We start from the raw sequence: 25309 nt of genomic DNA, 5'->3' as shown, positions 1-25309 counted from the left end.
GTGGTCTGTAGGGCCCTCATTTAGTGAAGGGCAGTAAAAAAGAGGTATTTTTTTAGATGCAATCTCATTTGCAGCAATCTCACAGGTTATTTTTTATCTATTCTTCTATCTATTCAGACAGACCATAAGACATATAAGGGCAAGAAAACTATGGTTTATTCATCCTTGTAATTCAAAATGCCTTGCACATGGCCACTAAGAATCAGAGTTCACGTTTAGAGTCGGTTTCCCAAGAGCAGAGATGCCTGTTCTCGTCCACTTTCACTCTGAGCCCATCTTGCTGGCACTAATAGTGTGTATTATGAGAATGAGGTACAGTTAACAAGCATGTTTTAACAAATGAGTAAACCAGATATATGGAAAGATAAAAACAATATATTCAACTAATAAACTTTATTTGTACATAAAAGGCAGGAGAGCTTAGATAAGGTCATGCATATGGCTGATTCTCTGTTGTGCAACAGAAACTAACACAGTATCGTGAAGCAATTATACTCCAATAAAGATCTATTAAAAATTTTTTTAAATTTTTTTAATTAAAAAAAAGAAAGTATAGGGGAAAAGGTCACGGGAAGAAGTGTGACAACGACTGAGAGAAAATATTGTTGGAAGATTTGTCATTATATATCAGAAATTCCTGGGTTTTAAAATTCAAGGATTAAGACTAAGAACTGAAGCTTCCATTTGCTATGTTGTATCAACAGAGCCATAGTACAAAAAGGAGTATTATGTTCATTAAAGAGTCAAATTTAATTTGGACACTAACAACCTATTTCCCCTGAGTAGTATCTACCCAAGAATTTTACTTTTTTAAAGCTTCCTAAATTTATTTTAACTCAAGGCACCTCCTTAAAAGCACAGCACTTCACTAGAGAGCTTTCTATTTGTTTAATTTCAAACTGCAGTGATATTTCTTAATTAGGAATTTAAGGTGCTAAATTTATTTTGATTACATTTAATTTATTATTTTAAATTCTTAGCATCCTGAATCAACAGCCAACAGTATTCAAACCATTTTTTTAGGATTTACTGGCAGAGATCTTCAGATAACTATTATCAACATAAAATAACTCAAACACCCAATTTCAAGAATAATAGAAAATTCTTTGAATTAAAGAGATTTGTGATGTAAAACCCAAAATACATCAACTGTCATGAAGCCTTAAATTCAAAATGTAAGTAATATTTTGTACAATGGGAAAGAAAAAGCAAACATAAAAATTATATCATCTTTGTGTGTGTATACACACACACACATACATATATGTTATGACAGATTGACAGATTTGAGAGTTTAAATTAAATGGCTTAGACTAAATTGCTAAGCTCATCTCAGATATAAATTATATCATTATAAAATATCCCAAAAATCTTTAAACCTTGGTCTTTACAAATTATACACAAAATAGTATGAGGCCAGATATTAATATTCAAACTAGGTATACCATAATAGAAAAATATTTAACCTAATGTTTGAAATTGTTACAGCTTCAACACTTGCCATCTTAACGGTAGTCTCTGAGTAAAACATGCTCAACACTGAGCAACACCTATGGAAACTTGAAATAACCTCCCTGAATAACTGGTGATTATTAATCATAGTCAAATAATCTATATATATAAGATTCATTTCAAGGCTGTTCAAGGGTGATCAACCATAGCTAACAGTCATAATCATACACTATTACCCCAAGCCCTATTTCATAACCAAACACCTATACACTACCCTTCAAAATCTGGATTCTGACCCAATAAGCAGTCTAAGTTATTGGGTCTACAAGAAAAATGTTGACATGAAACTCCTCCTTGCTCTTAAGTACTTGAACATAAATTAAATCTGTCACTACTTTGATTTCTTCTCTACCATCTTTTCTCTCTTCCCATTAGGCAGCTTTTCACCTACACATAGGCCAGTTGAAAAAAAGAGCACATGACTGTAAAGAACTAACTACTTAATCATGATAAAGCTTACCCAAAGAAGTCTCTTTTTTCAGGGTTCCCATATTAATTCTCCTTTATTAAGCATCATCACCATCATAGCCAGTTGTAATTATATGCCCACATGCACAGAACACTACATTAGTTTCAAAACAGTTAAACATATATAGATATCTTCTTTTTAAAAATTATGTACTTGCCTTGTGTCTGCATTTAAGTACAACTCCATAGGCTCCTATAATAAAAAAAGAAGTAAACAATTAGGGGCACGTATACAAATTACAGCTCTTGGAGACTGTAGAATCAAAGTTCTATTATATTTACATTGGTTATCAATATATGGTATAATAATGATTCCTAAAATGATAATATTCTGCAGTGATAATGCAATGAGCCATATACAAAGAGAGCATGAATATTTATTATACATTTTTTATAAACCAAGAGTATAAGCAACCCATTTCCCCAACAAGTGCATATTCTTAAATGTTTCTCTTTTTAAAGAAAATTTCACTTTTCTTTTTTAAACTTAAGTTTAAAAATTTCTAGAGACAAGATTTGGACATAACAACTTTAAGAGTAAATTAAAATCACCTCAAAAGATTCTAGGGAACTCAAACTTTAAGAGTTAATGGTTTCACAAAGGTAGGCTCAAGCATGGAGCCTACCAAATACGTTCGCTGTCCTAGGAGACATTTAAATTCTCTTCTAAGATACTGGAATGTTTTCCCTGACTGGCAAAATAGTACAGGCCTCACCTCAGCATTCCAATCAATAACTAGTAGGAGTTGCTACATTTTTGCCATAAATATTAAAATCAAAGGCACCAGCAGAGGGGTCCAAGGATCTCTGGCCATTTATAGCCAAGCACTCCCACTTTCTTTGATATATTTCAAATGAGATACATCACTAGCTTTTGGGTTACTTATACTATTAACTAGCCAGTAAGCTACTTCCTTAGAGGCAAAACACAGAGTTGACAGCAAGGAAATTGAGGCAAAAGTTATAATGTGAAAAAATCTAATTAGGAGAATCAAAATATAATATATGATAACTAAAGTTTGTAGAAATGATTGACATTTACAGACAGGCAAAGCCCGTGTTCATCTCTGAGAAGAGGACTTCAGGGAGATGACATTAGGAAATGTGTCTCCAACAGAGCCTGGAGAGCCAGAATAAGTCTCCCTCACCCGGTAGAGATGGATGAATCTTATTATCACAGTTAGGATGAACCCAGCCATTACAGCCATCCAACTCAACTCCACAATCACCAGGCAATCATCCAATCCTCATTTAACTGCCCATGCTAGTTTTTCTGTGGGGTAAAAATGCACTGCTTAGGCTGCAGGGACATAGAGTTTGCTTGACAGTTTTTAATTACCTTAATATATATGTATTTCATAGTCAGAAAAGCATCTGAGGTAGTTTACAAAGAAAAAAAAACATATAGCAATGATGGTTCTGACTACAATTTAAAGCTGACATATTCTGATTTATGTAACAGTCTGGTAGTTTTAGTTAATCTAAGCCGATCCCTGAGAAGATTATCACCTATGGGTATACTAAGAAAAACAAGGCTATGATCCAGAAAATCTTAGGCCCAGAATCTGGAACATTCCAACCCTGTTACACCCAAGGAGCTGACCTTCTCCAGCAAGTAGCTTTACGGCATGTCTCTATAATACTTTTGAAAAAACAAAAATAAAAATAATAAAGAAAGCAGGTATTATAAAATTAATAGTAGATAACACATTGAAAATGAATTTTATCTACATAATTAATATCAATGAAAAACAGGAAAAGGAGTTGACTGGTGAAGGAAGAAGGATCCATTCTTTTTATATGGTTTCAAACTTCGGACCCTGAAGCAAACACCCAATGATTAGTCAATATTTTAATTGTTTCTATTTATTTGAAAAGGATTTAACAACTTAATATTAAAATCCAGAACAACTATCCTGTTGACATAGGTAAATTTTAAAACTTCTTTTGAAATTCAAAATATACTTGAAAATTCTGAAATATCAAGTTTTTGTAATATTTGCTTTAAAGATATAGATGCTAAGAAACCATAATTATAAATCACTTATATCGTGTTAACAGAATCATTTATCAAAATCACCATAAAGTTACCTTTAAGCCAAGAGCAAAAATTACTAACAAGGGGCTTCCCTGGTGGCGCAGTGGTTGGGAGTCCGCCTGCCGACGCAGGGGACATGGGTTCGTGCCCCGGTCCGGGAGGATCCCACGTGCCACGGAGCGGTTGGGCCCGTGAGCCATGGCCGCTGAGCCTGTGCGTCCGGAGCCTGTGCTCCGCAACGGGAGAGGCCACAGCAGTGAGAGGCCCGCGTACCAAAAAAAAAAAAAAAAACTAACAAGGAAGAATCAGGAAGATTTATGAAAATGAATTACCATATTTCATCAAATTGGTATCACTGATTATAAGCATTACTGCTAGGAAAGAAAAAGTGCTGTCAATCAAACCATGACATGCTACTGATTATAACACACATCTGATTTCAGAGATGTTAAAAAATGACCAAATTGGGCTTCCCTGGTGGCACAGTGGTTGAGAGCCCGCCTGCCGATGCAGGGGACACAGGTTCGTGCCCTGGTCCGGGAGGATCCCACGTGCCGCGGAGCGGCTGGGCCCGTGAGCCATGGCCGCTGAGCCTGCGCGTCCGGAGCCTGTGCTCCACAACGGGAGAAGCCACAACAGTGAGAGGCCCGCGTACGGGAAAAAATAACAAAAACAAGACCAAATTGTGTGGTTCAGAATTTATAAAATGTGGTTTGTTATTCTCAAAGACAAATAGAAGTTATTTATTCATTTATTTATCATGTATTAAGGAAAATTTAACATACAAATTTTAAGTTAGTCAAAATAAGCCTAGCTGACATAAAAAGTAAATGTAACCAAAAAATGTAGACTAAAGAAATCATGATTGCTAATGAAAAGAATGAAATGAAGGCAGCCTTAAGAAATCTGATTTCTTAAACTTTAAAGGATTTTTAAATGTTATTAACGTTCAATTGGAGAATAAGACCCAAATAGTTTAAGAGTAATTTTACTTTTAATATTTTACTCTTAGGCACATATGTGAATTGATAAAGGTTAAGTTAACAGAATCTGAATTAATAACTTTTTTGGTGGTAGATATAATTGTACATTGCTCAAAAACTCAAGGAATGCTAAACTTACCTTCACCTACAACCCCAAGGATCTCAAATTTATTCATCACATTACCAATGTTAGGAATCTTCATGAAGACAAACTCCTCTTTTGATGCAAGCCACAGAACATGGCATCAAAAAAGAACTTCTAAGAAAGTTGTACAGTAAGTAGAACAAAAAATGTCCAAAGGAAGAAATTCTCACAGGTTGGCAGGAACTTTCACATATTTGTCCTAATGTGAAGTATTAAATGATTCCCTGAAAGAACAAACACAATTAAAAGTCATAAGTTTTATTTCTCAGTACTCTAATAACCTAACCAATCTTCTTGTACAGTTCTTTTAAAACCACATTAATGTTTCATATACTACTACTACTACTACTACTGCTACTGCTACTGCTGCTAATAATAATAGGAGGGAAGAACCCAAAATGAAACACAAATGAAAAAATGTACCTAACTATATTTGAAATGAATAATATAACTACACTGAAGGAGGCTGGGGGAAAAGAATTAACCCCAGGTAACTTCTGAAAGCAGTATTTTAACTACATACTCTCCTTGAGCTAAAGACAAAAAGAAATATAAACAAATATTATACTCAGTTATTTGTTTTTACACAGAGATATGAAACTTTTTCATGTATATTCTAGGATTGAGCAAATAAGTAAATACACTGTGGACAATGTGGGTTTGGTTTCATTCTCATAAAAGGAAGTTACAAAGATGACAAGGGGGAAAGCTTGGAAATAAGAGTTAACCATATAGGGTCAGTTCTTAATATAGACAGATGTAGAAATAGATATAAATGTGTATGTAAATATACATACACACATACATTCTTCCAAAAGGTAAAACATGAATCTAACCATAGGCAGCAACAGACAAGCCCAAACTAAGGGACATTCTACTCAATAACAGACGTGTATTCTTTAAAAACGTCTACATCATGAAAGACAAGGAACAACTGAGTAACTGTTCCAGAAAAGAAGATTAAGAGTCATGATAACTAAATATAATGCATGATCCTGGATTGGACCCTAGACAAGAAAAAAAATTTTTTGCTATAAAGGGTAACTGATAAAATTTAAATGTCTACAGATTAGATAGTAATATTGTATCAATGATAATTTTTTTTGTTTTGACAATAGTAAGGTGGTTACATAAAACAATGCTCTTGTTTTAAGAAATGACAAGATGGATGAAGGTGTACAAAAGGTACAAACTTCTAGTAATAAAATGAACAAGTCCTAGGGATGCAATGTACAGCATGGTGACTATAGTTAATAATACTGTATTGTATATTTGAAAGTTGCTAAGAGAATAAATCTTAAAAGTTCTCATCACAAGAAAAAAATATGTTCCTATGTGTGGTGATGGATGTTAACTAGACTTACTGTGGTGATCATTTTGCAGTACATACAAATATCAAATCATTATGTTGTACACTTGACACCAATGTTATATGTCAATTTTGATAATATAAATAAATAAGGCACAGCCCAGATCTCTAGAATAAGAGAGTCTAATAAAAAGCTTAACCAGAAAAAAAAGAGGAAGAACACCAAAGTTTTTAGAGATAAAGCTTGCAACTTAAACCGTTCAGAAAAAAATATGTACAGTGTATGGAGGAAGAGAAAGAGAGAGAGAGAATGATAAAGCAAATATGGTAAAATATTAACATTTGGGGAATAAGGGTCAAGGGTCTATGAAACAGGAAATCCTTTATACCATCTTCACAACTTTAAATCTGAAATTATTTCAAAATAAGTTCTTTTGTTTCAAAAAAACCTATCTTTAAGAAGAACAGCTGTATCAATATATAATATTGGTTTAAAAGGAAGAAATAAATCTAAACCAGTAAAGAAATTTTTTTTGCTGCCTATGAAATTTGAAACTTTTAAAATATATGAGTACCCCATGTGGTGTAAAGTACTGACACGAAAAAGTGTGCCATTCTGTACACTAATAGTAGGAATGTAGTAAACTTTCTAAAGAGTAAAATGTCCATAATTAAATGCTTTTTAAAAGTTCATATCTTGATAAAAGTATGACAAAAACCTACAATATCATTCTTAAATGTAGAATTTTTAGATAGTCCCTTTAAAAAGTAAGAACGTGAGAAGAAGTCCTACTATTATTAACATTACTATTAAACATTTTCCTAGTGGGTTCCAGACAGCTCAGTAAAATAAGAAAAAATAAATGAATAAACTATATAGGACTGGAAAGAGGAAAAGGTAATAGAATTTACAGATATTATTGTCTACATAGACAATTCAAAGGAATCTACAAATTATTAGAATTATAAGTGTTAACAAGGTAGCTAAATATAAGCTCAATACACAAATATCAACTGTATTTGTAAACATGATTATGAAACAGAAAATGTAATTTTTAAAAATCATCTTTACAATAACAAAAACGGCACTTAGGATTTAACATAAAAGACACTCAAGACCTCTATTCATATATATATATATATATATATATATGTACACACACATATACACACATAACATATATAGATCACACATATATATGTGTGTGCGTGTGTGTGTATATATATATATATATGTAAACTTTATTCAAAGGCATTGAAGACGCATATCAATGAAGTTATCCCCATTTTAAGGCTAGAAAATTCAATACTATAAGAATATCAATTGTCTCCATATTAATCTATACAGTCAATGCAATTCCAATCAGAATCCCAAGAGGGTTTTCTGAGGAATTACAATAATCTGATTCTAAAGTATATATGGAAGAGCAGAATTCCAAGTACGGCCAACACCCTCCCAAATAAGAAAAATAAGAAGGCTCAGCTTTGAGGGGAGGATCCGGCAAGATACTCTCTACCAAATATACTGAGGGTTAGAATTGAGCTATAGGACTTCCCTGGTGGTGCAGTGGTTAAGAATCTGCCTGCCAATGCAGAGGATTCAAGCCCTGGTCCAGGAAGATCCCACATGCTGCGGATCACCTAAGCCCGTGCGCCACAACTACTGAGCCTGCGCGCTAGAGCCCGCGAGCCACAACTACTGAAGCCCGGGCACCTAGAGTCTGTTTTCCTCAACAAGAGAAGCCACCGCAATGAGAAGCCCGCGCACTGCAACGAAGAGTAGACCCCGCTCTCCGCAACTAGAGAAAGCCCGTGCACAGCAACAAAGACCCAACGCAGCCAAAAATTAATTAATTAATTAATTTTAAAAAAAGAATTGAGCTATAAAAATTAAAACAGGGTGGTCTTGGCACAGAGATAGACAAATTAGCCAGTGGAACTTATATGAGAGCTCAGAAGTAGACCGTACGCCAAAATCCCTATAGCTCCAAACCCACCTCCATGTCACTTCTCTGCTCAAAACCCTCCAGGGGCCTCCCATATCATTAAGAGTGAAAGTCAAAGTCCACATAAGCCACCAGGTCTTAACCCCCTCTCTCCTCTGATGTCATCTCTGACTCTTCTCTCCCTTGGCTTGCTCCACTCCAGCCACACTGACCTCCTTCCAGCTCAATATATAACAAAGTCACAGTTGTCCCTAATGCTAAATATTTGTCACTCTAATATTTACTTTAGGTCAGATTCTTTTTCTCTGATTTTTCATTCAATATTTACCAAAAAATGTTTTTGAAAAAAGGCAAGAGAAAGCAGACACTATACTTATTGTAGAAAACAACTTTAATTCAATGGAATCACAAATTTTTAAAGGATGACTGTGACATCTAGAGAAAATAATGTCACAATTTCAAAAGAAATAAACATTTATTCTATTCATTCATTTATTAAACAAAAAATTACTCACTGCCTAACATGATTCAAAGAATGGGTAAATAAGACACACGAGACAGTGGTGAACAAGATAGGCAAGGTCCTTGCCCTCATGGAGCTTCACATGTTACTGAGGGAGGAAAAAAATACAAGATTATTATCATATAGTGATACATGTTATGAAGGGAGAAAAAAGGAGTGATTACCCAGACAGACAGCCCCCTCTCTAAAAAGGTGACATTTGAGGTGAAATATCAATAACAAGAACGAGCCAGCCATATGAAGATCTAAGTCAGTCACATTCCAGGCAAAAGATGCTCAGAGTGTTTCTGAGAATGAATCATTCTTTCATTTTCTACGGCTGATTTGGAAGAACACCCAGGAAACATTTAAATATTCTACTCTCTGTCCATAATGGTATGGTTAATTTCAAAGGAAACTAGAGATAAATATTAAATTATTCCTACTAAGAGACTCAGCACCCCCAAAAGTTCTGTATGTAAGTATGTATATATAAAGAACATTTGGTCCCACCTATTCTCTATGGAAATCAAAACCGACTAATGCAAACTGGGAATCAGAATTTAAATGTGTGAGTAAATATATAACATAGGTGTCAAGAACAGTCTTTTAACTACCAGTATTCATACTGAGGAAAAAAATTTATGCCAAACTGGATTTAACTACAATTTTATATGAATAACGCTGATCAATTTTTTTTTTTTTTGCGGTACGCGGGCCTCTCACTGTTGTGGCCTCTCCCGTTGCGGAGCACAGGCTCCAGACGCGCAGGCTCAGCGGCCACGGCTCACGGACCCAGCCGCTCCGCGGCATGTGGGATCTTCCCGGACCGGGGCACGAACCCGTGTCCCCTGCATCGGCAGGCGGACTCTCAACCACTGCGCCACCAGGGAAGCCCCTGATTAATTTTTTTAAGGCAGAAAAACTCAGACACTTCAGCTTCAAGTAACTAAATGATGGATGAAATGTCCCTTTGAGGACAAATACAAATGCTGGAGGGAATACTTTTAAAGAACAGCCTAAAAAGTCCCGAAGACTTAACAAGATTATGAAGAATTACCTGGCTGAAATCAAGGCAAAAGAATAGAACCCAGAGAGGTAATCCAAATCACCCAAAACAGTTTTAGCTCACAGACACTTGAAGGAAGATTCAGAAAAATTGGGAGAAAAACAGACTTGCTCTTGAAACCTTTATAAATCCAGGGGCAAAAAGGTCAAAGGCAAAAGTGTTTCAGGGGCTTCCCTGGTGGTGCAGTGGTTGAGAGTCCGCCTGCCGATGCAGGGGACACGGGTTCATGCCCCGGTCTGGGAAGATCCCACATGCCGCGGAGCGGCTACGCCCGTGAGCCATGGCCGCTGAGCCTGCGCGTCCGGAGCCTGTGCTCCGCAACGGGACAGGCCACAACAGTGAGAGGCCCGCGTAAAGCAAAAAAAAAAAAGTGTTTCAAAAAAAATGGTACAGATGAACCGTTTTGCAAGGCAGAAATGGAGACACAGATGTAGAGAACAAACGTATGGACACCAAGGGAGGAAAGCGGGGGGGATGAATTGGGAGATTGGGATTGAGATATATACGCTAATATGTATAAAATAGATAACTAATAAGAACCTGCTGTATATAAATAAATAAATAATTTTTTGAAAAGCGTTTCAAAAGAAGGAAATACGATAAGCACCACTCACTTGGAGCTGAAACCCCAAAGAGCTATACTCCTTGGTAAAGGAAACCAGAAAAAAAATCAGTCCCAGGACAGACTTGAATTACAGCTTTATGTCACCTGAGTGACCTAAATAAACCTCTAAGTGTACCTTGGATTGAGGTGGTCCCACATTCAGATTGTTAGTACACAGTTGTCTGGTTGAAAGGGGTGGCGGCAGGCAGTGGGGGCAGGACTCTGCAGGAAGGTAACATGAACCTAGGCATCACAACATTGTTACAGATAATTTCTTGTTTACATCGTGCAATACATAATCAAAGATAACCAGATACACAAAGTAATAAGATACCATTAACAAGAACTAACAGAAATGACCAAAACAGAAAATGACCCAGAAAGACTTATAATATCAGAATTATCAGAAATAGCCTATAAGACCACTATAGGGTTGAATTAATAAAAGCCCAAGGGTTGAACATTTTGACAGAACTGGAAGGTCCAAAAGGCAGAAGAACAAATTGGAAAAATAAATTATAATTCCAGAACTGGAAAATAGAATACCACCAAGGGAACTCAACAGACAGTATAAAGAGAAAAAGTACCATGATACATAAGATTTTAAACATTTTTAAAACTTGAGCAAATGAAAATATAAAGTATAGCAAAGAACTGCAGAATATCATTTTTTCCCCAAGCACACGCATAACATTTACAAAAACTGATAAAGTGCTAGGCTATAATGCAGTTCAAAGCAAATTACAAGGATTTTAATCCAAGGATGATCTCTCTCCAAAATGCAAGTATGCAAGAAATTAGTCACAAAAGAAATAACTAGGAAATATTCATGTTTAGAAATTAATAAACACATTCTTAAAATAATCCATAAGTCAGTCAAAGAAGAAACCATAACAAACATTTAGAAGTAACAAAAATAGGGACTTCCCTGGTAGCGCAGTGGTTAGGAATCCACCTGCCAATGTAGCGGACACAGGTGCGAGCCCTGGTCCGGGAAGATCCCACATGCTGCAGAGCAACTAAGCCCATGCGCCACAACTACTGAGGCTGCGCTCTAGAGCCTGCAAGCCACAACTACTGAGCCCACGTGCCACAACCACTGAAGCCCGTGCACCTAGAGCCCGTGCTCCACAACGAGAAGCCACTGCAAGGAGAAGCCCACCCACCGCAACGAACAGTAGCCCCTACTCACCACAACTAGAGAAATCCTGCGTGCAGCAACGAAGACCCAACGCAGCCAAAAATAAATAAATAAATAAATTTATTTTTAAAAAATAAAAATTAAAAAAATACAAATTCATGGGAAGAAGCTAAAACAATGCTTAGGGAGGGAATTGAAAGCCTCATACATGCGTATATCACAAAATATAAAAAAATAAACTAAGCATCTATCTCGAGAGGTTTAAAATAAAAGAACAGCAAACTAAATCCAAAGAAAGTATAAAGAAAGAAATAATTAAGAGCAGAAATTCATGAAATAGAAAACACACAGAAATAAAGAGGTCAAAAGAGCTGGATCTTGGAAATCAACTTTGGAACTAATCAAGGACAAAAGAGAACTCAGCCCAGTCAACACACTGGATTCTAGCTTTATGCTATCCTGAGCAGAGAACCCAGCCACACCGTGCCAGACTTCTGACCTAGAGAGCTGTGAGCTAATATATGGGTGCTGTTTTAAGCCACTAAGCTTGTGGTAATTCATCACAAACAATAGAAAATTAATAAAACAGTATTATTTCATTTATATACAGTTTTAAAACAGGCAAAGTTGAATTACAAACTATATTGTCTAGGCATGCATATATAAGTGGTAAATCTATTAAAAAAATAAGTGACCAAGGAACTGTTTCTTTTAAAAATGAGGATATTTGGACTTCCCTGGTGGCCCAGTGGTTAAGAATACTCCTGCCAATGCAGGGGACACGGGTTCGAGCCCTGGTCCGGGAAGATCCCACATGCCGTGGAGCAGCTAAGCCCGTGCACCACAACTACTGAGCCTGCGCTCTAGAGCCCACATGCCACAACTACTGAGCCTGCACACCTACAGGCCATGCTCCACAACAAGAGAAGCCACCGCAATGAGAAGCCCGCTGACCGCAACGAAGAGTAGCCCCCACTCGCTGCAACTAGAGAAGGCCCGCGCACAGCAACAAAGACCCAACGCAGCCAAAAATAAAAGTAAATAAATAAATTTATTTTTTAAAAATAAATAATTAATTAAAATAAAAATGAGGATATTAATTATCTCTAGGGAGAAGTTGAGATTGATAAGAGATACAAAGGAGGGCTTTCTGGGGCACTGGTAATGTTCTATTTCTTGACTTGAGTGAAAGTTAGATAGACATTCATTAAAGTGTAAATCTGTTTTACATATTTCTATGTTGTTATATTCCACAATAAAACAAGTTTTTAAGAAGTCAGAGAGTAATTCTGATAATGACATCATACATAAATAGTTCCGTGGTCATTTATATGGAGGCAAAAGATAATTTTTATCAAAGATAAAGCATTTCAATATCATATTAACCAAAAAAGTTTACCTATCTCTCTCCAGACTCCACATATTGCCGTGTGTCTAGTGCTGGGTATCAACAACAAAACCAAAAACTCCCAGTGATGGATAACCTGGATGATGACCACACTCCAAAACCATACCAGAGGAGGAGCTGGTGAGGAAACTGGGCAAAATAGGCCTCAATGAGAGATGACTGGCATCCCAATGTGTGAAGACTCTTTGAAAAAGAGGGAGTAGAGCAGGTGATTTGGGTTATTTCAGGGGGAATACCTAAGATCAGTGGTAGAAGTGAAAAGGAGACAGATGTCAGCTCAGTAGTGATTTGGACAATGATGAACCATCAATGGTTACTCATTCATTCTATAAATATCTTTCAGATCCTACAGTGGGCCAGCCCACCACAGATGCTTCGGGATACAGCAATGAACAACACAGACAGAGCCCCTGCTCTCATGGAGCCAATAAGGGGAGACAGACAATAAACAGACAAACACGATCATTCCAGACAGTGACAATTATTATGAAGGAAAGAAAACAGTCTTATGATAGAGAGTTTTGGGGACTGAAAAGGCGGGGTAAGTAGATAAGGTAGTCTGGGAAAGGTAGTCTGAGGAGGTAAAATTTGATCGAAATCTGTTTAATGTAAAGAAGCCAGCCATGGGAACAGGGATGTGAGAAGAGCGTTCAAGGCAGTACAGAGTCTTAGAGAGCCTGATAAATACAAGGAACAGAAAAGATCTGTAATCCGAAGCACAGCACAATAGGAGACCTGCAGCGGGCAGGAAGAGCCCGCTGGAAGCAGTCTGGCCTGGCCGTGGTATTAAAGAGTTGTGTACTAAATTAGATGTCCTCTAAGGTCCCTTCCAACAAAAAGATTGTAAGAATCTCTCAAAAATCGTTTAAGTTTCCGATTACTAACCATTAACTTTGTAAACAAACAACAGAATGCTTTTTAAAGTGGACTTGTCTTGCACTAAAAGACACCTAGAATTAAGCAATCTTGTCTCTGCATTGGCAAGCAGGTACCTACAAGAACTGACAGATATGTAAGGCTTATAATTTATTTCATAGATTATTAGTATTGAATTTAAGAGCTGCCTGAGCCTTGAATGTTTCCTCTGTTGTTGAAATTATAATCTTCATCTCAACGGTTCTTTTCTTCTTCCCAAAGAAAGTACAAAATCAGTTGAATCATAAGTTTTGTTTTTGTTTCTGGCATTGTTTTTATACATACAAATGAAAGAGCCATTTTGTCGCTGAAATTGGATAGGAATGAATTTGGTACATGACAAAACTTCTGCTATAATAAGAGAGTTCGAATGGTTTGAAAGCATCTTAAAACTTGTGATCCATGTACAGAAAGAAATCATTTCTGTGGAAAGCACAGCCTTATGAAAACAACATCCTACTCTCTTGCAGAGAATTCTCCATGTTGACTCTAAGTGAGGAGATAATGCACTTCTCACTCCTATTTAGTTTTCTTCCTTCATGGGACCACCTGACGTATTTAACAGGATCTTCATTTTGCTTTATTCCCCCAATAGCGAAGAGTAATTTGATTCATCAATCCATTCTCTATAATTCAGTTTCCATTAAATCAAACTGATATTTGAGTATCATGAGTAAAATGCACACAGTTTAATAGCATAAAAATTTCAAACTATGAACAAACGTAGGGATACCAAGGGGGAAGGGGGAGCAGGATGAATTGGGAGATTGAGATTGACATATACACACTGCTATACGTAAAATAGATAACTAATGAGAACCTACTGTATAGCTCAGGGAACTCTACTCATTGTTCTGTGGTGACCTAAATGGGAAGGAAATCCAAAACAGAGGGGATATATGTATACATATGGCTGATTCACTTTGCTGTAAAGCAGAAACTGACACAGCAGTGTAAAGCAACTATACTCCAATTAAATAAATAAATAAATAAATTTTTAAAAATTTCAAACTGTGAATCATGTAGGTTGCCTCCACACCCTTTACTCTTAGAATCCTTCCACAAGGTAGGAAATCCAGTCAATGTATCTCTTACCCAGTTACCTGATATTTCTCCTAGCACTGCCAACCCTACTAAACTCCCAGCCCTTCCTGAGTATCTGAGGGCCTCACGGCTCAGAGAGAAAAAGAGAACTAAACTGGGATCAGAGAAATTCAGAGTTCACACTAACACTGTACTATTTAAGATACACTATTGGTGTAAAAGGTTTTCAAAGCACTTGCATGAAAATTTATCAATTTTATCATGGTTTCTATGGGATAATTTGTTCTGATCTCCAAATTCTAAATAACTGAATTTAGAACAAACTTACAGAAGCTGGGAACCACCTAGATTTTGCTGGGTTGATGTGGATCAGAAAATGTGGTCTAAGTTATTGTCCTCTACTCCCAAAAAACAAAAACAAACAAAAAACGCCACCAACCAAACAAAAAACAAAACACTGACTTTCAGATGGAAAAAAAGAGAAGGAACTGAAGGCCAAGACTGCTGAAGAACACCTACATGCTTCAAATGAATTCAAGACCATTGGCCTAGATACATTTCATACCTGAAATGCTTTAAGACTTTGGAGATGAGATTGCTGAATCTCCTCAGTGGTCTTGGGAAAGCCATAGGGAAAAGATGAGAACAAAGACTGGCCTAAAGCAAATGCAGTCACATTTTTTTCAGAAAGGGTAAACCAGTACATTCTTTAAACTCCACACCTGAGAACTTAAAAGTAAGCAATCATTCCATAAATATGTCTTGAGAGTTAACTATATGCCAGGCACTATGACAGTCACCGGGAATATATCGGTAAAGGAAAGACACAAAACCCCTTACCTCACGGAGTTTATCAAAGGATCACACAATAAGTGTAAAACTGCAAATGTAAGTGCTATGAAAAAGAGATATAAGGCTCTACAAGGGCTTGTACAGAGGTTTGCCACCTAATTAGGGAGGGTTGGCTTTTCCAGAGAAAGCTTTCAGTGGGCTGAGATCTGTAGGACAATTAGACATAAACTTACAGACGAGGAGGGATGCACCAGGAGAAAATTATTTATGCAAAAGTCCCAGGTCAGGAGGGAACATGGCCAACACAACAAACTCAAAGGTGGCAAGGGTTGGGTGGTTAATAACCCAGTACAAGGTGAGGCTGGAAAAACAGCAAGTTGTTTAAGTAGTTTTATCTTTATCATGAGACAGAGGGAACCACTACAGGGTTTTGAACAAGAATGGGAGATGGGTTCAGGGGGTGGTATGACAATCAGATGATTTGCATTTTGAAAAGATCACACAAGCTACATAGTAGAGAACGGCTCTGTGCCTGGAAGGGGAGCTATCAATTTGGGGGTTTAACAACTAGGAAGCCACTGCAACCACCCAGGTGAAAGGATAAGGGCGGGATGGACTAAATTGGTACACATGAAGAGAAATGGAAAGATTTAAGATATATTTGGAGGGGAAGCCAATACAGCTGGGGATGGATTAGAGATGGGAAGTGAGGGAAACAGAAATCAAAGATAACTTCTTGGTTTGGGGCTTGGGCTATGAGTAGGTTGCTGCTTCTTGATGCAAGGAAAACTAGAAAAGGAGCAGATTAAGGGAAGGGAAGAAATTCAGGATTCCATTTTAGGCATGTTAAGTTTGAGTTTACATATCCTTAACAATGAAAAAGGCAAAACCAAAGGAAAAAGAGAAATTTAAAAATGAGTAAGAGAATCTGCAACTTACATCACAAAAAGAAAGAACCCTAAAACATAAAATGTTCCTATTGCTTGATAAGAGGGGTAAGAAACCCAATTTTTAAAATGGGCAAAGTGATATGAACAAATAGTTCACAGAAGAGGAAACACAAATGGCTCTTAAACATATAAAAGGTTACTCAACTTTACATATAATAAAAACTGAAGATTAAAACTATACTGAGATACAATTTTTCAGATTAGCAAAAACCAAAACTAACGTACCATGTTGATGAGAGCATGAGGGAGTTAAGCTTGCTCATATATTGCTGGTAGGAATGTATATAGATAGATAGATAGATACAACTTTTTAGAGGCCAATTTGATACCTTTCAAAACTAAAAACAAACATATTCTAATGATACAGCAATTACATTCCTAGGAATTTATCCTCAGGAAACACTCACTCACACTCTCACACACACACACACACACACACACACACACACACACGATAAGCATATGCTATTCACTGCAGCATTGTGTGTAAATGCAAAAGAATGGAAACAACCTAAATATCAAGAGGGGCCTGATTAAATGAATTATGGTACATCCATCCAGTTATTTTAAGTTAGAAATGGAAGTGAAACACTCTAATATAGCATTTCACAAATTTGAATTTTCTCGATGATTTATTTTCCAATAAATCAAAACTAAACTTAAGATTGTATTCTAACTAAATACCACTTATATCTGTTTTGTACACTGATTCTATATATATTTGAAAAAGGAGGTTTATTGCTGTTTTTTGGAAGTTTGAAAAATCTACTAATTGAAAAAGATAAAAGTACACAGTAGAGGGACTTCCCTGGTGGCACAGTGGTTAAGAATCCACCTGCCAATGCAGGGGACACGGGTTCGAGCCCTGGTCTGGGAAGATCGCACATGCCATGGAGCAACTAGGCCTGTGCACCACAACTACTGAGCCTGCGCTCTAGAGGCTGCGAACCACAACTACTGAGCCAGCGTGCCACAACTACTGAAGCCCGCGTGCCTAGAGCCCGTGCTCCGCAACAAGAGAAGCCACTGCAAGAAGCCCGCTCACCACAACAAAGAGTAGCCCCTGCTCGCCACAACTAGAGAAATCCCGTGCGCAGCAATGAAGACCCAACACAGCCAAAAATTAATTAATTAATTAATTTTTAAAAAATTACATGGTAGAGTTTACTGGTCCTGAAGACATCAAGTGATTTCAAACACTGTCAAATAATCTGGAAAATTCACAAAGGCTGCTTCCAGGCTAAACAATGTTAATGCTGTCACAAACTGATGTTACCAAGTTTCCGGATTCGTGGTAGACTGAAAATTACATCAGAAAGACACTAAATCCTGGGTTTCTCTCACCAAGGCAAAGTATCAGCTTTATGGTTGACCTTGACAACTTTCATTTCCTCAGTTAAAAAATAAGGATCCTCTGTTAGAAGTCCCACAGTTTCATTTCTAAACACTCAGAACCTCTCAAACTGAAAATGAGTGTCAAAATTCTCAATTAATAAATGTCAGTTAATAAAGGACCAGTATAAAATATATATAGCTTACCTTCTCTCTTTTCATTTCAGTTCCAAATCACCTACCAAGGTAAGTTTCAAGAGCAATTGAGTAAAATCGTTTTAGAACAAGGGAAGGAATGGAGTGATTACCTTTCAGCCTATTTCAGAAAAACTACAAAACCAGAATAAGTGGAATACTGCTGGCCAAACATCTGGTGATTAAGCTATTCCTGGGAGGGTCACTTATTTCAAAGAGAAAGAACAAATAGTAACAAGACAGCAGCAACTTTGCAAGGCATGAAAAAGAAGTCTGGGATATTTTCCAAATGCGTTGGGAGGAAGTTATTTTTATTTACAGAGATATTTGTGTCCTATTTAAAATACAGAAGGAACTCAAAAAAAAAAAAAAAAATCAAGCTAAAGATCTTGTACTTCCCCAGCTGTATGTCCTGCTAACTTTAGAAGGATAAGTAACACTACTTTGACCAAACAAAGAACAGTCAAAATTACAAGCAATTTTATCAAGGCCATTAATTGATGAAAGCATTCAATTAAGTACAAGAGATTTGAACACATAACTAATAAATAATAAAAATTTAATATGTTAAAAGGAAAGAAAGATAGGTTCTTTCCCTCAAGGAAATTACAATTAAAAATAAAACAAAACAAAACAGGGGCTTTCCTGGTGGCACAGTGGTTGAGAGTCTGCCTGCTGATGCAGGGGACACGGGTTCACGCCCCGGTCCAGGAAGATCCCACATGCCGCAGAGCGGCTGGGCCCGTGAGCCATGGCCGCTGAGCCTGCGCGTCCGGAGCCTGTGCTCCACAGCGGGAGAGGCCACAACAGTGAGAGGCCCGCGTACCGCAAAAAAAAAAAAAATAAAATAAAATAAAACAAAAGAAGATATGGTTAAGAGGACTTTTAAGCTATAGCTGTCTCCCACATACTAACTTAATAGAGCAGTCTCTTGAAGCTTTGGTTTGTTTCCATTTGTAAACTGAGGTTAAGTCACCCTGACACCAAATATGTGGCATCTTTTCCAACATCGAATCTCTAACACCTGGGCGTCCTACAATCTAACTACCCAGAGTTAACATCAGACTCCACAGGTTTAAGGGCTCAGTCCCACAGACTTCCCTCACTTTAGATGCCAGTCACAAGTCCCAGGTCCCCAGGGCACCTGGGGGGTTTTCATGGAGGTTTTAGTACATAGGCATGACTGATTCAATCTGACTCGGCTAAAAAATTTGGGGGTTCCCACAAACCCTTCCTCAGGTTTGATAATTCCCTAGAATGACTCACAGAACTCAAGAAAATGCTTTACTTACCATTACTGGTTTATTATAAAGGATACAACTCAGGAACAGCCAAATCGAAGAGATGCAAAGGGCAAGTTACAGGGGGTGGAGGGAAGAGAAGCAAAGCTTCCATGACCTCCTAGGGTATATCACCTTCCCAGCACCTCCCAGCACTTCAATGTGTTCACCAACTCAGAAGCTCCCCAAAGCCTGTTGTTTAGGGGTTTTCATGGAGGTTTTAGTACATAGGCATGACAGATTGAATCACTGGCCACTGGTAACTGAACTCAATCTCTGGCCCCCTCTTCTCCCCAGAGGTAGGGGATAGGACAAGGGGGCTAAAAGTTCTAACCTTCTAATCATGGCTAGTCCTTCTGGTGACCAGGCCACATCCTGGTGTCATCTAGGGGCCTCTGCCAGAAGTCATCCATTAGCATACAAAAGACACTCATCACTCAGGAGGTTCAGGTGACATCTTGAGACAAGAACAGAATATGAGACAGACAAAAGGGTAAAGGCATTCGAGGAAAAGTTCTTGCTAAAATAGGCCAAAAAAAAAAAGAAACCAAAACACAAGGAGTGTTTGTAGAACCCAAGTCATTCAGCTTCTCTGAAATCTAGGGCACAGGTCCAGGAATGACAGGAACGAGGCAGGGACTAAATCATTAAAGGCCTTGTATGCCATGCAACAGGTATGTTCCCCTATATTTTAAGAAAGTTTTCAACTGCTGCACAAGACATTTGAAGGCTACTGCCATAGACAACAGTAAATCAAGAGCAGCCTTTTAGATGAGTACCTATCAGTATTATGTTTCAGAAAAATCACCATGGAGGCAGGAAGAGGGTTAGGGCAGAGACACTAATCAGAAAGCTACTGATTGATGGAGGCCAGGCAGTAAATGATGAAAATCTCAACTAAAGCAGCAGTGAGGAGAGAAAGGTGGATAGATTTGAGGTTTTTAGGAGGTGTACTCAAAAGACACAGTGCCAATTTAAAAATAGTTGATGAATGAGAAATGGAGAAGTCTAGATGATTATAAACTTTCTGCCTTGACTACTGGGCATAACTGAAACTGGGAATACAGAGGAGCATATGGAAAACAATATTACATGATTGACAATTATGGGGTCATTTAATTGTCATTTATTATGGGAAGTTTTATACTGCAAAATGCAGAGATATCATGGATAGCTGAATGAATACAAAGTTGAACTTCAGATCAACAGTAAGGAATATAAGTCATACAAATTGAGAATATAAGAATCTCAAGATTTAACTTAGTTTCCAGCTTAAGGCAGCTTCATCAAGAATATAACCTGCTCTATGGGTATTCTCAGGCTCCATTATGAAGTCACTTCTCAGATGAATACATTATAATCACATCCTTTTAGAATCCTTAGAAAAGATGCCTTGGAAAGAGGTGAGTTCATGTAATCATGGCATTTCATCTACCCAAAGCCAAAAACTTTGGAATCATTCGGACCAAAGATTCTCAAACTATTTAGAATAATAGTCTAGTTTTTTTTTTTAATCCCATGTAAATTATATTGTAAAATACAGTAAAAATGTTAAATTGCTATAAAAGTTTCTAAACTCTTACATTCAGTTTTAAAATATTTTTATACAAAAATACTTAATAAGTTTAAGACTCAATATTTTAAGTGTTAAAAGCGCCCTGACAGGGACTTCCCTGGTGGTCCAGTGGTTAAGACTCCTTGCTCCCAATGCAGAGGGCCCAGGTTCTATCCCTCATAGGGGAACTAAGATCCCGCATGCCGGAGGCGCAGCCAAAAAATAAATAAATAATGAATTTGAAAGAAAAAAAAAGAAAGAAACTTTATTTTAAAACAAAAATGCCCTGACAATTCATAGTCCAGACAGGAATCCACTGACTCCTACAGAAAGAAACAAATTTTAAAACACGTAACCATTATTTATAGGAAAAGACCATGAATTATTCTTTTTAGACTAAAGTTGTTATATCATTTTACTAGCAAAAATTGTTAATTTCCTACTGCCTACCAAAATTCCAAATTTCTAAGGCAATGATGTCAAGGAAAATGGCTAAAGACATCTCTTTCACTCATTCATTCATTTGCTCACTCACTTATTCATTCAACAAATACCTACTGAACACCTATTAAGTAGGTTAGGGATCATCTCATCTGACCTTATTTTACAGAGGGGAAAATTTAGGCTCATAGCAGTCATGTTACTTAATCTGAAATTAACTATAACCTTTAGCAATTGCTTTCCTGTGAATTTAACTATAATTTTTGACAATCACCCACTCTTCCACTATAAGAATCCTTGGCTCCAAAGCAACTACACCTACTAATCAACACCTAGAACATGCCTTTTCACTTTCCCATTTCTATGCCTTTGTTCCAATCATTTCCCCACCCCTGCCCCCAGTCTTTGCCAACTGAAATATTAGCCATCATTTTTTTAAAAATCAAGTAAATTATAACTTCCTCTCTGTTCAGCCTAGCTAGAAGTTATTCTCTATAAACTCTGCGTTCTTTTTTAGTTAAGATTAACAGATTCCCATGATAAAAATTCAAAAAGCCAGTCTATAAATTCTTACATACAGCACTTACATGACATTCATTACATACTTATTTAAACATTTATTGTTTGCATACATATCTATTTCCCTTAGATAAAACATAATTTCCTGGAAACTAGATACCATATCTCCACTATATCCTGTACCAGTATTTCAACTCTATTCTGCATATCAACTGAGAGAGAATAATGATCCACATTTCTAAAAGAAAGATACAGGGATAAACCACTCTAACAATTCTTAAATAATTAAGAATTGACTATGCATATTTATAACAGTAACTGATAGAGAATTAACTTGTAAACAATATTACTGTCAATTACTATCTGTATGTGGATTAGCCACAGTACATTGTGCTTTACAGTTCCATAGTACTAACTTAATTACTTGTGTTTTTAATTCCATACATATGATACCTAAAGCCCTCTGAAATACAAACTACCATCTTCTTCTTCAGGGAATCAGAGAATCTTAAAGCTAGAATAAACCATACCCATTCATTATAGGATTGAGGAAACAAAGCTTATATCAAAGTCTCCTAACCAGCTTCTGAGGAGGAGCTCTGCTCTAGCCTGACTGAAGGGCCCTCTCTCCATTCACGACAGAGTAGGTGGGAAAACTAGACAACTTCCTGGTTACCATGGTGCCTGCTCTTCAGTGTGGTATCATCATTTTCCTTGAAATAACTCCCACTTTACTTAATCATAGACACAGGATTCAATATTTTAAAGAAACCCATGCACATCCTGAATTTAAATATTGTTTATTGGGGCTTCCCTGGTGGCGCAGTGGTTAAGAATCTGCCTGCCAATGCAGGGGACACGGGTTCGATCCCTGGTCCAGGAAGACCCCACATGCCTGCAGCAACTAAGCCCGTGCGCCACAGCTACTGAGCCTGCACGCCTAGAGCCTGTGAGCCACAACAAGAGAAGCCACCGCAGTGAGAAGCCTGTGCACCGCAATGAAGAGTAGCCCCTGCTCCCCGCAACTAGAGAAAGCTTGCACACAGCAACGAAGACCCAACACAGCCATAAATAAATAAATAAATATTTTTAAAAATTGTTTATTATCTATTTTGAATAATGCAAACATATGCATGACTGTTAACATAAGCTAACATATCCTAATAATTTTTAAAATCAAAAGTGAATTTTCTTTTAGTTTATACACTTTAATATGTCCTTCTTAGAAGATGAAATAACGTTATTTCAATAATCCAAGACTAATTAAGATGATGAACAATCAGGCAGAGTGTACTGCTTGTTGGCACAAACCCTTCCTCTACCTGGACCTTTCTGTCTATTCTTCTGAGAATACTAACACATCTGGGTGTCAACCTTTATTAATTATGTGACCATGAGCAAGTTATTTAACCTCTTTAAGTCTCTTTTCTCATTCACTAAGAGGGACTGATACTACCTACTTATAGGTGAGGATTCAAGGTTATGTAAGTAGAGCCTCTGATGCACAGTAGCCATGTAATAAAAAAAACAACTATTATTAGTAATTAAATAATAAGATTAATTTAACACAATAGATGACAGAAATAAGAAGGCTAATATCTCAAGAAAGCGGGACTTATCATCTCAGTTATGAGCCTGTGCTTAAAGAAATTCCCCAAATGAGACAAGTAATTTATGTCAAGACCCATAAGGAATAATAGATTCATGAAATGTCATTAGCATTTTAAGAGCAATATTTTTATTAAAGTAAATAAAACATTTTTAAAGCAGGCAATATTTTAGTCTTGCCAGTTCTGATGACAATTAAATTACCTGCAAAGCACTGTTATTTTATTAAGTTGAAACAATATCATTGGAAAATTTTCTACTCAGCCTAAACAATTTAGAACCATGCTAAATCTAGAACCACTTCTAAAATTTCATTGCACTATCAACATTACTGATAATTTACAGAGTCTTGTAAGCAAAGAAACCTTCAACTTACTTTATAAAATAAATCATCTTCTGTTGTACCAAGACAAAAAACAAGAACTGACAAATCAAAGAGCCATCTATAAGCAGAATAGCTGAGGTATATTTGTAAAGCATTTATTTGATGTGGAGGAAAGCAAAGGCACTTCAATTACCTTTAGCCCTATAAGATTTCATGAAAGAAACCACAGAAACAAGACACACACAAAGTACAGTTAGAGGACTACAAATGGGAAGTATTCTTCCTGAGCTATGGAAAATAAAATGAGGCTTCATTTTCAAAAGATAAAATACAGAGAGAAGAGGTGAGTTACTGAATCTAAACTCCAAAAAAAGTGTTATCAATTAATTACTATCAAAGAGTAAAGAAAACATGATGGAGGCAAGTGAAGATTATTATTTAGAACTAGGGGAAGGGATAAACTGGAAGACGGGGATTGACACATACACACTACTCTATATAAAACAGATAACTAATAAGGACCTACTGTATAGCACAGGGAACTGTACTCAATACTCTGTAATGGCCTACATGGGAAAAGAATCTAAGAGTGGATATGTGTACATGTATGACTGATTCACTTTGCTGTAGAGCAGAAACTAACACAACATTGTAAATCAACTATACTGCAATAAAAATTAATTTTTAAATTAATTTCTAAGTTATACAATTATAAAATATTCTAAAACTATGTCTGAGAGGTACATCTAACTCTCCAGAATACTTCAGTCGTTAGCAGTGAATGTTCTTAAAAGAAATTAGAAGAGATTCTCCAACTCTAGAGAAGAAAAAAAGGAAAATTAAATGGGAAATAGACAAATGAACCCCCACCCCATTATGAACTGTAGGAAGGAGATAAATGAAAACGATTTTCAGCACTTTCTATCTTTCATCATGTCCTTACTCCCCTACCCTGTCAGATCATCCATTAAAAAAAAATCAACTAGAAAGTGTTACACATGCACTGCAGAGACAGAAAGCAGACCTGGAGCACAAAGGATATAGTGGGAGTCTGAGAACAGCAGACCACTTAATTTTGCTGGCTGAATGTATCAACCTAGCTGACAAATTTTTGAGGCTCTGTATTTCAAAGAGCCTAGACATTCTCAAATTAAAATCTCTTGCAAAAGGTCATCTCCTTTTATTCACCATTACTAGAATGGAGTATGAACATTTCAGAAAGTCAGCA

General features: G+C 36.8%; 1 protein-coding gene across 2 annotated transcripts in view; it reads right to left on the bottom strand.

The window, feature by feature from the left end:
- CDKL5 (cyclin dependent kinase like 5) overlaps positions 1–25309 on the bottom strand; it is a 190631-nt gene that overhangs the window by 127578 nt on the left and 37744 nt on the right. For both annotated transcript variants that reach the window (XM_029240581.1, XM_029240582.1), the window contains exons 2-3: positions 5141–5370; positions 2139–2173 (exon numbers count right to left, since the gene is read on the bottom strand). In XM_029240581.1, the coding sequence (XP_029096414.1) occupies positions 2139–2173; positions 5141–5204 (99 nt within the window). In that variant the 5' untranslated portion in view covers positions 5205–5370. The remainder of the gene's footprint in view (positions 1–2138; positions 2174–5140; positions 5371–25309) is intronic.

Source organism: Monodon monoceros, unplaced genomic scaffold (assembly GCF_005190385.1).
Source record: "Monodon monoceros isolate NGI ecotype Baffin Bay Population unplaced genomic scaffold, NGI_Narwhal_1 Super_Scaffold_22, whole genome shotgun sequence".
Lineage (NCBI taxonomy): Eukaryota > Metazoa > Chordata > Mammalia > Artiodactyla > Monodontidae > Monodon > Monodon monoceros.
This window is presented reverse-complemented; position numbering and strand designations above follow the sequence as displayed.